This window comes from Colius striatus, chromosome 11 (assembly GCF_028858725.1).
Source record: "Colius striatus isolate bColStr4 chromosome 11, bColStr4.1.hap1, whole genome shotgun sequence".
In the NCBI taxonomy this organism is placed as follows: domain Eukaryota; kingdom Metazoa; phylum Chordata; class Aves; order Coliiformes; family Coliidae; genus Colius; species Colius striatus.
Genome location: NC_084769.1, coordinates 29,150,998 through 29,165,582, shown reverse-complemented (window position 1 = coordinate 29,165,582; position 14,585 = coordinate 29,150,998). Strand labels below are relative to the sequence as shown.

The 14,585-nt window shown below is 34.8% G+C and overlaps 1 protein-coding gene across 1 annotated transcript in view; it reads right to left on the bottom strand.

The window, feature by feature from the left end:
* ADAM23 (ADAM metallopeptidase domain 23) overlaps nucleotides 1-14,585 on the bottom strand; it is a 70,357-nt gene that overhangs the window by 43,794 nt on the left and 11,978 nt on the right. The window contains 5 exon segments of the mRNA XM_062004835.1: nucleotides 562-634; nucleotides 2,110-2,173; nucleotides 2,898-2,980; nucleotides 7,040-7,103; nucleotides 13,506-13,582. Of these exon segments, the coding sequence (XP_061860819.1) occupies nucleotides 562-634; nucleotides 2,110-2,173; nucleotides 2,898-2,980; nucleotides 7,040-7,103; nucleotides 13,506-13,582 (361 nt within the window).

Genomic DNA, 14,585 nt, shown 5'->3' with positions numbered 1-14,585 from the left:
GTAATGAATGGACAATAATCCCTATTCCCTGTGCTGCTGGGGGTAAAGGAAGGAGAGTTAAAGGAGGGAGAGTCCTGGGAAAAGGGTAGGGGGAGATGTTTTAAGATTCATTTTTATTTCTCATTTCCCTGCTGTTTTGATTGCTCATTCATAAATCAAATCATGACACTAATTACCGAGTGATATCCCTGTCCTTATCTCAACTCACGAATCTGGTTTTATTCCTCTCTCCCTTGTCCAGTTTAGGAAGGGGAATGATAGAATGACTTCATGGGCATCTGGCACTCAGCCAGGGCTAAAACTACCCCATTACCACTGACTAAATGACTTGCAGAAGAAAGCTAAATACAGATCTTCATGGATGGAAGTATTTCAGCTGCTTTTTGACAACTCTAAATTCCGTTGCAACAATTGCAAAAATAAGTCAGGTTAAGCATTTGTTTTTAAAGTTTTTCTAAATACTTACAAATTTTATATAGACAGTCTAATATTCAAATTTTTCAAGTTACATATGCAATTATTTCCAACATTGAAAAGCTTGTAACATAAGCAAAAACATACCAAGGTCCTGTAACTGCTTGGAGGCTTGTGTTCCGTAAGTTCTTTGGACAATATGTGGCCTGCTTTTACTCTCCTGACAAGAAAAATACATGACATTTTCTTCTGATCAATTATGTCAAGTGAAAAGTGAGGCACTTGCTTCAATATTTGTCTTTTTTTAAAAATTTTTACCTAAAATGCTTGCAACCATAGTACCAATTTGGCATAGTAGTAATTTGAAACAATCTATTTGCAATCTTGAGCAACTCATGAAGTCTCTGCTTCAGCACATTTACTGGCCTACAAAACAGAAGTAGCACAGGTGTCTTTGCGATTACTTGAAAGAAGTCCTTTAAAAGCCTTAGCGTTAGAGAATATAAACCATTTATTTGAATAAATCAAATTAGACAGTATGTATCCAGTTGAAATCTTCCTCCAACAGATGAAAAGCAACTATTACTATTTATGAAGAAAAACGTATCTAATTGCAGCAAAAGGAAATAAAATCATATAACATTGCTCTTTTTGGACATAGTATTTTCTTGTGTCTCCACAGCTTCATTTACAGCCCAATCATCGACCATCCAAATGATACAGATTCTTCTGAATACTGATCTAGTTCCTTTGAAAATGTCAAGCGTCAGATTTTGCAGATCTTTCTTTGCACTGCAAGTTCAGCTCTAGTCAGTAAAAGGTATCAGTTCTGCAGCATTACATTATTTGTCGTATACTGGTAAGTATTTGAGCAAGACAAGCTTGAAAGTTTTATTGCCCCATTTGGAATGTATCCTACAGACCAAACAGGATACAAGTATCTGTCTCCATATTTCAGAATAATTTCTCTGAAAATCACCCAAATCCTTGAACCACTCAAAAGCTAGAAATCTACCTGGTTTTACTGTTGTCTATGAAATTGAGTCAGTTCTAATAACAGCTAAAGTTTTAGGAACAGTTGCATTATAATACTTAAAATGAAGTACAAGAATAATAGCAAGATATTTGCTCAACTGCAGCCCTACATGTTGATCCAACACAGTCATATATTTTAACATGCTGGATGAGAATAATTTAAGCTATATAACAACTACTTTACATGTACAAAGTGTAACAGACATAATTATCTGCACATCATTAAACTCTTCATGGAAACACAATAGGTCAAAAACAATCTGATCCAACTATTTAGAGAGCTTTGAAAAAATAACTTCCAGAGATCCCTCCTATGAATTTATAAATCCTTTAGTTAAAGTACTAGGTCAGACTGTTTCCATAGCAAATGGTTATGGACTGTCAAAAAGCATTTATCAATCGTATTAGTCTAATCCCAACATCTAAACGATCAACAATCATTAGGAAAAAGAAAGATAAAAGAAAAGCAGAGAGAAATCTTAGCTAATTCCTATTTACACAATTCTTGCCTTAAATATATTCCCATCAAGTGTTTTAAAATGCTTTTTATTTCATACAAATGCATGAGAGAAGTAACTAATTTATTAATTTATTCCAATACTTTTACTTACTTGAGCACTCTCTTTCCCTAACCAAGTAAATTAGATTAAAAAAACTTACTGTGCTATGGGTCAGATCCATTGGTTCTATCAAGTACAAATAAGTACTGTCTTCAAACATGCCACTAGAATACAGAGAAAAAATAATCTGATATTTAGGACCACATGGTAATTAATTTAACTCTAGGATATGATTTTTGATGAGACAAAACAAAACTCTGGGCTGAAAAAAACAATATTTAAAAAATTAGTATTAAAATAAATTCCATATATGTTCATTACTACTGCATATGGGTAAAGCTAGTAAGTTTCTTTTACACTTCAGGCACATTTTAATGTACTAACACTGAATATAATGGCATTACAATGACAAAGCACCAAACCAGCAAAGATTTGACCTTGGAAAAAGGAAGTCCTAAGACAGACATTAGCACCTAGAATATAGCCAACAGCTCAGTTGCACTCAATAATAACTAATCTTAGTAAAGACATATTTCTAACATTTTTTCCTTGTACAATCTAGCAAAAAAGTGAATTTTTCTACTGGCTGACAGAATAATCATACATGATTATTGAGAATGCAAACTGCTAAAGTACAATTCTTGTTTATCCTTTATCATAGTAAGTAATTTGGTGAAATATTTTTCTGTGCTTACCATATTCAAAGGTTTCATGAGACAGCATCAAAAGAATTTAAGCCCAATGATACTGTTTGGCACAGCTAGTACTGGCATTCCAAAACATCAAAAATTTTTGGCCCTGTAGAGTTTCAGTCCTTCACATATTAAGAGATAATAATGAAGAGTAAAAATTAGCTCATAGCCTTGAAGAATGAGAACGTGCACTTACTGAAGTCCATTACAAGTTGAAAGAGCAACTTTGGAATCTTTGATACCTCTGATATTTCCATGATAGTAACAATGCTCTCCACCCTAAGAATGTTTAAAAACAAACAAACAATCACACACACACACAATATTACCCTGATTTAATGTCTGTTGCTTAAAATCAAGTAAAAAAAGATCTAACAACTTGCATTAGGTAAAATTTCAAATAAAGCAGTGATTACACCAATGACTAGCCCTAATTGCTTGTAAGAGAAAAACTTAGTCCAGTAAGGACAAGTTTATATAAGTATTCAAGTCATGAGTCATTCTTTTGTTGAAGTAACAGCATTCTTGATCTTTCTTTTAAGTGCATTTCTTTGCTCTAAATTGATTCTACTAAAACATTATACAATGCAGGTTACATGAGTATTAAATTGCTTCTTTATGACTTCTAGGTCTATTAAAATTACAAGTGATATAGTGTTCATTAACTGCCATGTATTTGGCTTAGATCTGGATTCACTAAAGATGAGTAAAAAATGTAATCCAGTTTAGCAACACTAAAGTGTACGGTTACATTTTTATTGTAACATATCAAAAGGATACTAAAAGTCAACTACTGATTTTAACTGCATAAAATTCCAAACGCAAACTCAATTTCTGTCTTTGTAAGGAAGTCAGCACCCATGTTTTAGACAAGGTCCTACATTTTTTTTCTTTAAATAACCACAACATTTAAGTTTCCTACAAGTGTGTTAAAATATTAGAGATTTTTTTTTTTTTTTAAATTAGGTAAACTACATAAAAAACTGTGATCAGTACATATTTAAATTCTTGACTTTGACTTTTCTAAAGAAAAAAGATTAGTGAATTTGGAAGCTGTTAAATACCAGAAAATCTGCTGATGTAAGTCAGTAAAGCTAAAATGTGAAAATCTGAACAACACCAATTTACCTAATTTAAGTAGCTTGTCTTTAATGTCTATCAAAAATAGCTAAACTAAAGATTAAAAGTATTCTCAAAAGTTTTATTAGAACCCCTTAGGTGCGGTTGTCTCTCTCACACATTGTTTTAAAAGTGTACCATTCCTTATCAAAATATTATTAATTCTGTTGTCAGAAGTCATCTGAATTTCAAGCGTATTGGACTCACTCCTTCCGCAATTCTCATAACTCAAGGAAGTATCAGAAATGTAAACACTTTAAGTATACACAACATTATTTCTATTTTGCATCTTATTGAATAAGTTATGTTCTGATTGACAATCCTAAGAGTATTGTGAATGATTAAATTGAAGTACTACACAGAAAGCTATCACTCTGTTTACCTTTCCATCAGTTAGAACATAAGCCACACTTTTTAACAAATATATTGTGATTATCTTTCTTACTCAAGTAGCTTTTCAATATTTTTTTTACAGTCATTCAAGTAAAAAAAACACCAAAATTTAAAAAAAAAACCAAAACACAACCAATCACAGAATCATAGAATTGTTTAGATTTGAAAAGACCTTTAAGATCATCAAGTTCAACCACTAACCAAGCACTATGTCCACCACCAAACCATGTCTCTAAGTATCTACGTATCTTTTGAATACCTCCAGGTATGGTGACTCAATCACTTCCCTAGGCAGCCTGTTCCAATACTCAAGAATCCTTCCGTGAAAAAATTGTTCCTATTATTTAAACTAAATCTTCCCTGGTACAACTTGAGGCCATTTCCTCTCTGTCACTTGTAGCTTGGGAAAAGAAACCAACACCCATCTCACTACAACCTCCTCTCAGGTAGTTGTAGTGATAAGGTCTGCTCTCCTCTTCTCCAGGCTAAACACCCCACCTCCCTCAACTGCTCCTCATTCAACTTGTTCTCCAGACCCTTCATCAGCTCCGTTGCTCATCTCTTGGCACACTCCAGCACTCCATGTCCCTCTTGGAGTGAGGGACCCAAAACTGAACACAACACTCAAGGTGTAACCTCATCAGAGCCAAGTACAGAGGGACAATCACTTCCCTGGTCCTTCTGCTCACACTATTTCCGATACAAACCAGGATGCTATTGGCGTTCTCGGTCACCTGGACACGCTGCATTCAGAAATTGATGTTTGTTCTCAGTCTTTTCACTCTTGTAAAAAACTACCCATTTCTAGAAAATACAATGTTTTTCATCAAGTTTTCACTTACTTATGTCCACACCAAGATATAAAACAGGTCTAAAAAAGATTATAAGATAATGCAAAAGACCAGGACACAGTCCTTGTGGCCAAGAAAGCAAAAGGCATCCTGGGATGCATCAAGAGGAGTGTGGCCAGCAGGTCAAGGGAGGTTCTTCTCCCTCTCTACTCTGCCCTGGTGAGGCCTCATCTGGAGTACTGTGTCCAGTTCTGCGCTCCTCAGCTCACAAGAGGGACAGGGAAGTGCTGGAGAGAGTCCAATGCAGGGCCACCAAGATGATCAGAGCAATGGAACATCTTTCATATGGGGAAAGGCTGCGGGAACTGGGGCTGTTTAGTCTGGAGGAAAATGAGAGGAGATCTTATTAACATTTATAAATATCTAAAGGGTGGGTGTCAGGAGGTTGGGGCATCCCTTTTTTCTATAGTAGGTAGCAACAGGACAAGGGGTAATGGGATGAAGCTGAAACACAAAAAGTTCCACTTAAATATAAGAAAGAGCTATTTCACTGTGAGGGTGACAAAGCAGTGGCACAGGCTGCCCAGAGGGGTTGTGGAGTCTCCTTCCTTGGAGGTCTTCAAGACCCACCTGGACATGTTCCTATGCGACCTGATCTAGGTGAACCTGTTTCTGCAGGGTGGTTGGATTAGATGATCTCTAAAGGTTCCTTCCAACCCCTACCATTCTATGATCTCCTGCACAAAATTTTTACTTTCTATACTTATTAATGTGACCTCAAGAACTCTATTATTGTTTTTAAATAAATCAATTCAGGAAACATTCCCTAGGAAGTTTTTCATCAAGTTACTGCAGTGTGCAAAGGTAGTCCATTTGCTGAGTCTAAAGTTCTAATATAATTTTCCAGGCAGATTCATGATTCAGCAACCGCAGTGCTCAATGCTAGTGCTGCAGCTGCCAATTGCATGAGCTTGTCTAAATGCCAGAGGGATTTGCTTTCTTGCATCATTTAGCATTTTGCCTATTCTGTAGAGTACTAAGTCTTAATGAAACAATTTCCTTGGTATGTTACATGAAACTATTTCTCTTTTTCAGTGGAAGAAAACAATATATTGCAATGTAATTGTTTAATTTTGTCACAATGAGCAATATATTATTTGACATTCTCTATAATAAGAGCAAAGCAATAAACTAGACCTCTAATGCCTGGACAAACAACAGTCCCAATTTGCTGAAGGCATAAATGCAACATAAATGCTTGCTTTCTTTCACTCTAAATAGCTGTATTTCACATGTAATAAGCTCACAACAAATATTTCAGCATTCATATCAAATATTAAAAAAGTCATTCCCTGAAAATGTAGTTTATAACCTCATTTTGATACTATAACAAACAAAAAGACTGACCCGGTTCCCCTTAGTCAGGGCTGAACTATCTTGCATAACTTTAATCTCTTTGTCTTTGTATCAATAGTCTATAGTACTGAATTCAATTTGGGAGGTAGTTTGATAAACATAATTAATTGGATGTCAAGCCACATGTTGATTTTTTGATAACGGAAATCTTAACCTGTGGAGCTAGGTCTTTCATTTTCTGTTTCACTGCTGTATAATTCTTGCAAAGAAAAAGCACTGCAAGTTTTTTGGTTTGTTTGAATGTCTTGTATTACCATTATCTCTTCCCCTTGCAGTTTGTGCTAAGGACATGTAAATAATTAATTAAGGCTATACTGATGGTGACTTCAACCCCTCCCCTCCCTGTATTTTGCAAGATGAAATTGTTCTGGCAGTAATAGCATCATCCTCAGTACTAACACCTAAAACTGTTCACCCTTCACCCTGACACATGGCTTTCCCTTTTTTCTACAATTCTTCTTGAATTACTGAAGCATCTTCACAAGATGAGATCACAGTTACCTTGTATGTCTGGGAAAAGTCTTCTGATGTTTTTAAGTATTGGAAATTTTTTTTTCAACATTCTTTTAGCATCGTTCACTCAGAAAAAACATTATGACACAGTTTAAGAGCACAATACCTTAGAAAATTTTGGTTTTCCATCTTCATAGTAAATCTCCACATAATTGGAAGACAACAAATCACTGTCAAGGAAAGGGAAAAATTAAGATGAGAAAAATCTGAGTACTCTTTGTAATGCTATGGGTGGGTTTGTGTTTTTTGGTTAGAATTCTCAAATAATTTTTTTCTTTCCTTGTAAATTATTTTAAATTAGATACATCAAGCAGTTTGTGTCCAGTAAATGGTTTACTGGTGCACTGGAAGTCAGAGTGTATTTCAGAAAAGGGAATTTATTTTTGATAATCTAGTTGTAAAACTAAAATATACAGGATTAAATTGTAGGCTTTTAAATATGAAAAAAATCCCTCATGGCTTTAGAACTTTGTTGGCTGCCAGCAACTGTTACTGACAAATACGTTTAGTTTATTGTTTTAAAATAACTTTTATATTTTATCCAAAATTAAACAAAGTATATGTAAAGCTGAACAAATACATACATGATCATTCTGAAGACAAGAGTGTATCCTTTAGATATACCTCACTTTAACAACTGCAAATACTCAATTTTTTCCAAAACCAGTAAATAAAGAAAACACACACAAAAAAGAACATACTACCCCTTTTCTTCCTTTCACTTTTTCTTCTCAGACTATTTTAGTATTCATTTTTTTCCTTACTCTGGCAAGACAAATTTATGAAGTATAAAAATTCCCGATAATGTATAATTCACAGCTCAAGTTTATTATTTTCTTTTCTTTCTTTTTTTTTCCTCCTATAATATTAGCTATTCTGTACATATCCTGGAATAACTAAATGTCCCATTCACCTCTGACCCCATTATAATCAGAGTTAGGCATAGTAGCAAAGAGAGCAAAGCAGTTAAATATGTTAACTGTCCTCATCATGGACACAAAATAAGCATTTTACTTCATGTGATCCATAATTCTCAGCACTTCAAGCCTCTAAGAATCTGTACCCTTTTGAATTAAAAAAAAAAAAAAAAACACAAAAACCCACCACATTGAAGGGTCTGATAGTGGTACATATATCAAAAAATAATTGTTGCTATGAATGAAAACCATTATCATTATGGAAGCCTGGCTGACAAAACTGCTCTGATGGGAATTCATGACTAATAACAATTTATGATAATAGGTATCTCAAACTCAGATTAGGCTATTAGCAATCCTGATATAACTTCAACTCTGAGACTACTGGCTCCTGTATTTTATCAGACTTGTCAGTATTAATAATAGGTAAACACACACAAAATCACACTTAACCAAAATAACTTCCAAACATTTTTCCTTACATCAAAGACAGATACACAGAAGAGCACTGTAATTTTACCAGTAGGTGTAAATGTAATCAAAAAGAAAAGCCTGGAATACAGAGATTAAGAGCACATCTAGAAGTAGGCACAAGTGCCTGAGGAATAAGATACAGAACTCATTCACAAAGCAGGCACACCTTTGTCCACAACACAAAATACCTCTTCTTTCTTCATCATCAATTACAGAATGCCTAAATTTACCTCTGAAAGGCATTCCTGAATTTTTAGAAAAGACATTTGTGCCTCATCTACACTGCACTGTGTTTTGCTACCTTTTGGTTATCCACTTACATTTTGATTGAGCAGAAATGCACTCACAAATTTAAAAAAAAATATTATTATCACCAGAAACAGTGCAAGCTTTAATTAAAACAATTGTGTAAGCCATGATCACATCAGATAAAAGCTTATTTAAGCTAGTGACACATTAGTACACTGCCTTACGATGAACACATCAAATTGCAACGTGCTGAACAAACTCATGAAAAAAATCCCCACCTTTAGTCTGCCGTGTCCATTTCTATAGCTCTTCTGTTATTGTCTGGTTTGTCTTAAGTAATTATTGTTATTAAACTATCCTGTTTCACCAGCTCTTCTGAGCTACATGGAGAGACACAAAACAAGTAGCAAAGGGATATGCCATTCCTAGTAGTCACTGCCTTTGAAGACAAAGGCCAGCTGTTAATACAAGCAGTGGATGGTATCTGAAGAATTCACATCCATTTCCCTGGTACATATTTCACTAGTGCTGTTTCCATTAGCAGGAGAGGTGCAGTGTGAGAAGTGGCTTACCCTAGTTGGCATCTAACTGTCCTGGTGAAATGTTTTTATTTGAGTAGGTAAAGGCTATGAAATGACTGAAAGATATCTCATATACAAGTAACTAAGTCAGCTTCCAGGAACTTAGTACACAGCCTACAGAAAACCAGACTACAGATGAATTATCTTTCTTGCATACTACTTAAATGATCTTTATACTAACCTACTACCAAGCAGCAGGGTTTTTTTAAGTATTCTGAAAGTATTCAATATCAATACCAGTGTCTCAGCAGTCTGGTTTAGTTGAATTACTTAACAGAACACCCCTCAGATTTTTCTGTTCATGTGACACATACCATTTAGTAGCACATAAGAGATGTGAAAAATCAGTTAAGACCTTGCTATGGCATTTTGTTAGATCATCCAAGATCCTGTCATCTAATGAAATGGCCATCTATAGCTTTGTTCCTCTTCCTGATGCCAATTATATCCACAAGTTTTGTTGAACTGTTTTTTATAGGAAATTAAGTTTCTGGTGTGTATTTACAGTTCTATTTTCATGTTGGTAGCAAAGAGATCACTAAAAAGTAATTTGTTAGCACCTGAGACATTTATGTACATAATATACAAATGAAAAAAAAAAAATTGTTAAGATATACTAGGATCATTGATTACTCAAATTGTTACAATAAATGAATTGACTGCAATGTTTGAAGACAAAAATCTAGCTTCTCAAAAGGGATTAATCTTTACCCCACTAGTAGCCTATAATCTCTCATTTTTTTATTAAAAAGTATTATTTAACCCATTACAGATTAGAAAAAGTGGAGAGTTTTCATCTAACTTTTCCCATAATCCACATATTTGCAATTATTATACATTGTCATCAATAACATCACACCGACAGACTAAAATTGGTCAAACACTTAAGTGAAACAAGAGGAAAGATATCTGAAACTTCAGAGTGGCTCAGTACCCTTGTGAGAAAAAGCTGCCAACAATGACCTTTAAGGATAGCAAATTGTATTTAATCTGTTTTAAAACTTGCAGGCCTTGTGCAGCTGGAAAATTGATCACACATTCAAACTCCATACAAATCTCATGTTTGAATTGTCTCTGCACACTGAATTCAAGAGGTTTGATAGGCTTGTATTTCCTTCAAGCAGTTTGTGTCATTGCACTATAACAAGACAGAAAACACCAAGGAAAAGTTTATGTTGACATAGTCCAGAAACTTTCATATTACCCCTGTTCTTAAATAATCTTCAGTTATTCATACAAGTGAATATCCAATTTTCTTCACTTCCTGGTTATAATACTTCCATGAAAAAAAAATTAAAAAGAGCAGTTGGAATACAGAAGGTAGGCAACCACAGAATTCCAAAAACGTAAAGAAAACAAGAACCTGTTTGTAGACAACAACCATCCTCAAATGTCAGCCTCATTTACTCAAAGAACTTTCCTAAATAGGGCAGGGACAAAACCTATACAACTATATACATACCTATACAACACACAAACACATATTTCAAAAGTACTCTAAATTTTGAATGTGTTCCACAAGTGACTGATTTTGGCCAATAGTACATAACAGCTCAAGTCTGCAGCCCTGTTTCCTTCTGATATTAGTAATACCTGTAAGCCAACTAATATTCATTACAATTCAACATAGCAGCAAAAGGCAGCATTTTGCTGAACACATAAATGTAACTGAGATATGACAATGGATCTTCTTCACATCATTGTATATGAGCATTTAAAATTTATGATGTTAGAAGTTTTATAACTTGTCTTCGAGTCAAAAAGTAGGGCAGGTTTTTGAGGTAATTTTCTGGAGCAGAATCAGAGAGAGTCTGAAATATTTGAGTCAAAAACCACTTAGGAAACTAGGAGAAAACCTAACGTATAAAGAGGCAAACAGTAAAGATACCAGCAAGCCACTGGAACACTCTTGACCTTACATAATGCTAGTAAGAAAATTCTTGATACCCCAAGAACTGAATTTCTTCGTGTAAGGTATACAGTAGATATCTCTCTCTTTCTTTTTATATGAAAGATATTGCACGTCTGGATTGCTGATAAAGCAATCACAATTGGAAAAAAATGTGTACATTCGTTATAAACAAGGAAGGACAAACAGCAGAGCTGTACAATGAGCAATATTGCAAGGATATAGGGAAGTCAAGGCTTTTGGGTTTGTGATGATATTTAACAGTCCTTCAGCATAAGAGATTAGGACATGAAAAGCAACCAACACCCAGACACACAAACGCTATCAAACAGGAAACATAAGTTCTGGTCTTTGTTACCATCTCTGTTAGGTCACCGACTGATGTGCCATAGAAGAAGTCACTAAGGCATGGCCTTGAGGAGGTTCAAACAGAACTTTAGAACACTTAAGTGGTAAACAATAGGTTACCATGGGTCTTCTGGGAAAGAACAAACAAGTAGTCCACCTAGGATCTGGCAACATGTAAACATTTTTATGGGACATTCAGGTATCTCATAAAAAGAGTTATCAGTTTAAGCTACAGGTCAGTAAGTTTTTTTGGCCCAAGCCTTGCACCTGATCACTGCAGTCTGTCCTATCTTTTTATTGAGTACTCCTTATAATATTTCCTATGTGACTTTGCTCACTATTCTGCATAGGTGTGTTACGCAAGCAAACTTCAGTCAGTCAGCAACTATGAAGAGACTTGTATCTGAAAAGATCTAAGGTCTAAGCCAGTGACCAAGTAAGAGACATCAGGCCTAGACATGAAGGTTTGATAAATTTAACTCCTGTGTTAACATTTGAGTCTGTGAAAGCTTGTAAATCAGGAGATGGCTGGTGCACATGTTTCAATAGCAAACTTCCAATTCCCATCAGCTAGAGAAGAACTTTATCAGTCTTTCTATTCTCGTTCAACTGAATGCCGTTTGCCAATAAAGGCAACGTTTTTTCTCTGTGATGGTCTGCATGACCAGCCATATCTGATTTATAATGCCATCTTGGCTATGTGTCTCGCCTCTGACTGGCCACACAAACAAGAATAGAGGCAAGTAGACTGAGAACAAAAATTCCCTGTAGCTTAGAACTCAATAGATATAGGTTCCCTTCAGAACTGTGTCATTATTATCCCACTGGAATTATTCTGCATGAGTCCAACTCCAGCTATCATAAAGCATCACAGTCTTGCACTACACTATGGTTTTTCCAGAGGCTAGAGAATACCCCGTTATCTTTAAACATTTATCTTTCTCCTTTTGTGGTGTGCCACTGCCTGTCTGTCTACTAACTCATCTTTTGCCAGTCACTCAAGACTGTGTGTCATGTTTTAAAAGATGCAACTGCAAGACCAATCTAACTTCAAAATCACACAAGGATGAAAGAAAATGTTTCCTGTTCACCTTTGTAGCAAAATATCTGATAACTGAGCAGCCAAATAGCAAAATATGTGAATATAAGAGATCAGAAAATTTTACAAAGCCATAGATTGCTGCTTTGAAAAGCTATTAGATTTAATAAGCTTGTATTTTTCTCCATAACAAACCTCCATTACATGACCAACAAGACCAGAGGAACACATTGCAGTTTTCTTAAACCAGTGTGCAATTGTTTCTGCAACTTTGTTTCTCCTTTAAGTGTGCTGAAAGCCTCCAGGAGAGCAGCTGGGGCAAACGCACTTTTAAGCAAAACTGTAGGTAATTTTACCTGTCCAGTGTTCAGTATTGCTTTTACACCTGTACCTTATTCTTAAGCTTTCCCAGTGTAAACTTACAGGGGTAAAAACTTCATAACTTTTAGAAAAATACATAGTTCCATAACTTCAGCTGAGGATATATATACATGTGATGCAAACAACTAAACTGCCTTTGACATGAATTACAAGTCAGGTCTTCCAGACCTGAAACCTAAGTAAAATTGTCTTACTGCTGAACAGACTCTAGCTGCACCCTTCAGTATAGACAAACCATTTGGATTCCAAATTCATTAGGAACTTCAGGATTTGAGCAGCAATAGCATGTTTTCCAGATCATTAAAGGAGGAATTTATGCAAGTATGTACAATATCCCTACACACGACTTGAGCAACTAAAATAACATTTGTTTGACAGGTAATTAGTAAGTAATACAATGTACAAGAAAATCCACAGCTTTCAAGCACTACTAATACTGAAATCTCTATCATCATTTATTCTATCACGAACGACAACAGTTTAAAGGTATCTATGTAATGGGAGGCTGCAAGGGTAACAGTTACCTCACCTAAAAAAAGCTATGTTATTTTGTATTCATAAACTTGCATAATAGCATATTTTTTTCTGCAGATCATGAGATTTCACATGTCCTAACCTTGTACTGTAAGTTAAAGAAAAACAGGAAGAAAAGAAACCTCAGATTGTGAACTTACTTATTCAATGTGAGGTCAAGGATGAATTTGGAGCCAAAGGCCTCAATCTGGAAACTTGCCTGAGCCAGATGTACAGCCTGTAAACATGAACACACAGGAGTACTAAACAGTTTTGCAGAACATTTAAAGTTGTCAAAAGAATCGTTGAGCATATGCGACAAAGGTGACAAACATCTGTAAAAAGCAAAGTCATCGAAAATGTGCTTATTTTCATTCATTTTATAAGCATATGAAAACTTTTGTACCAAATTCCAATTCAAAAGAATTTGCTTTTTTAGAGGGTAAAGGAAGAAATGCAAATGGTACCTGAAAATTATACTTTCAAATACACACAAAAAGAAAAAAAAATAGTAAATTCACATAGATGTCTATATTTTGTCATAACCAGATGGCTATGTAACAAAAACAAAACAAATCCAGTATACTGTTCATTTAATTATATCACTGCCTGCATTTACTTTAAAAGGCCTGAAATAATTAAAGCATTTGGAATTCATACTTTTAGATAAGTAAATCCTGGCAATGCTTGTATCACATGTTATGAAAGACTTTCAAAGTAATCCCTTCACAATTAAAGGCTTTGTATGTGGTATTGTGTCTAAACCAGTACACAGAAGATGGAGCAGTGTCAACATACAACAAAAAGAAGATGAGTTTGTCTCACGTCAGGAGTTACAGTTAACTTTCAGGATGTTCAATTTTAGAAGGATATATAAATTGAATTCTTTACTCATTTCTACACTGTTGTAAACATTTAAAACATGCACATCCATTGTCTAGAAAAATAAGAAGAGATGATCCAAGAATTTCTTTTTATGAAGACACCATTCCAGCAAGGTGAAAGAGATTAGGTTTGAATTTCATAGAACTGCTTCTCTGTTAATGTTCTAATCAAATCATGCTTATACATTAACTTCACATAACATTAATAATTACATAAAGTTGGAGTATTACGTCCTTTAATCTATAGATTAAAAAACCCACTATTTTTAGTTAAACTTCGCAATGAATATTCAGGTATGTCACAGTAACCATACAAACTTCCAGATAGTTTACAGGATAACTTAAATATGAAGATCA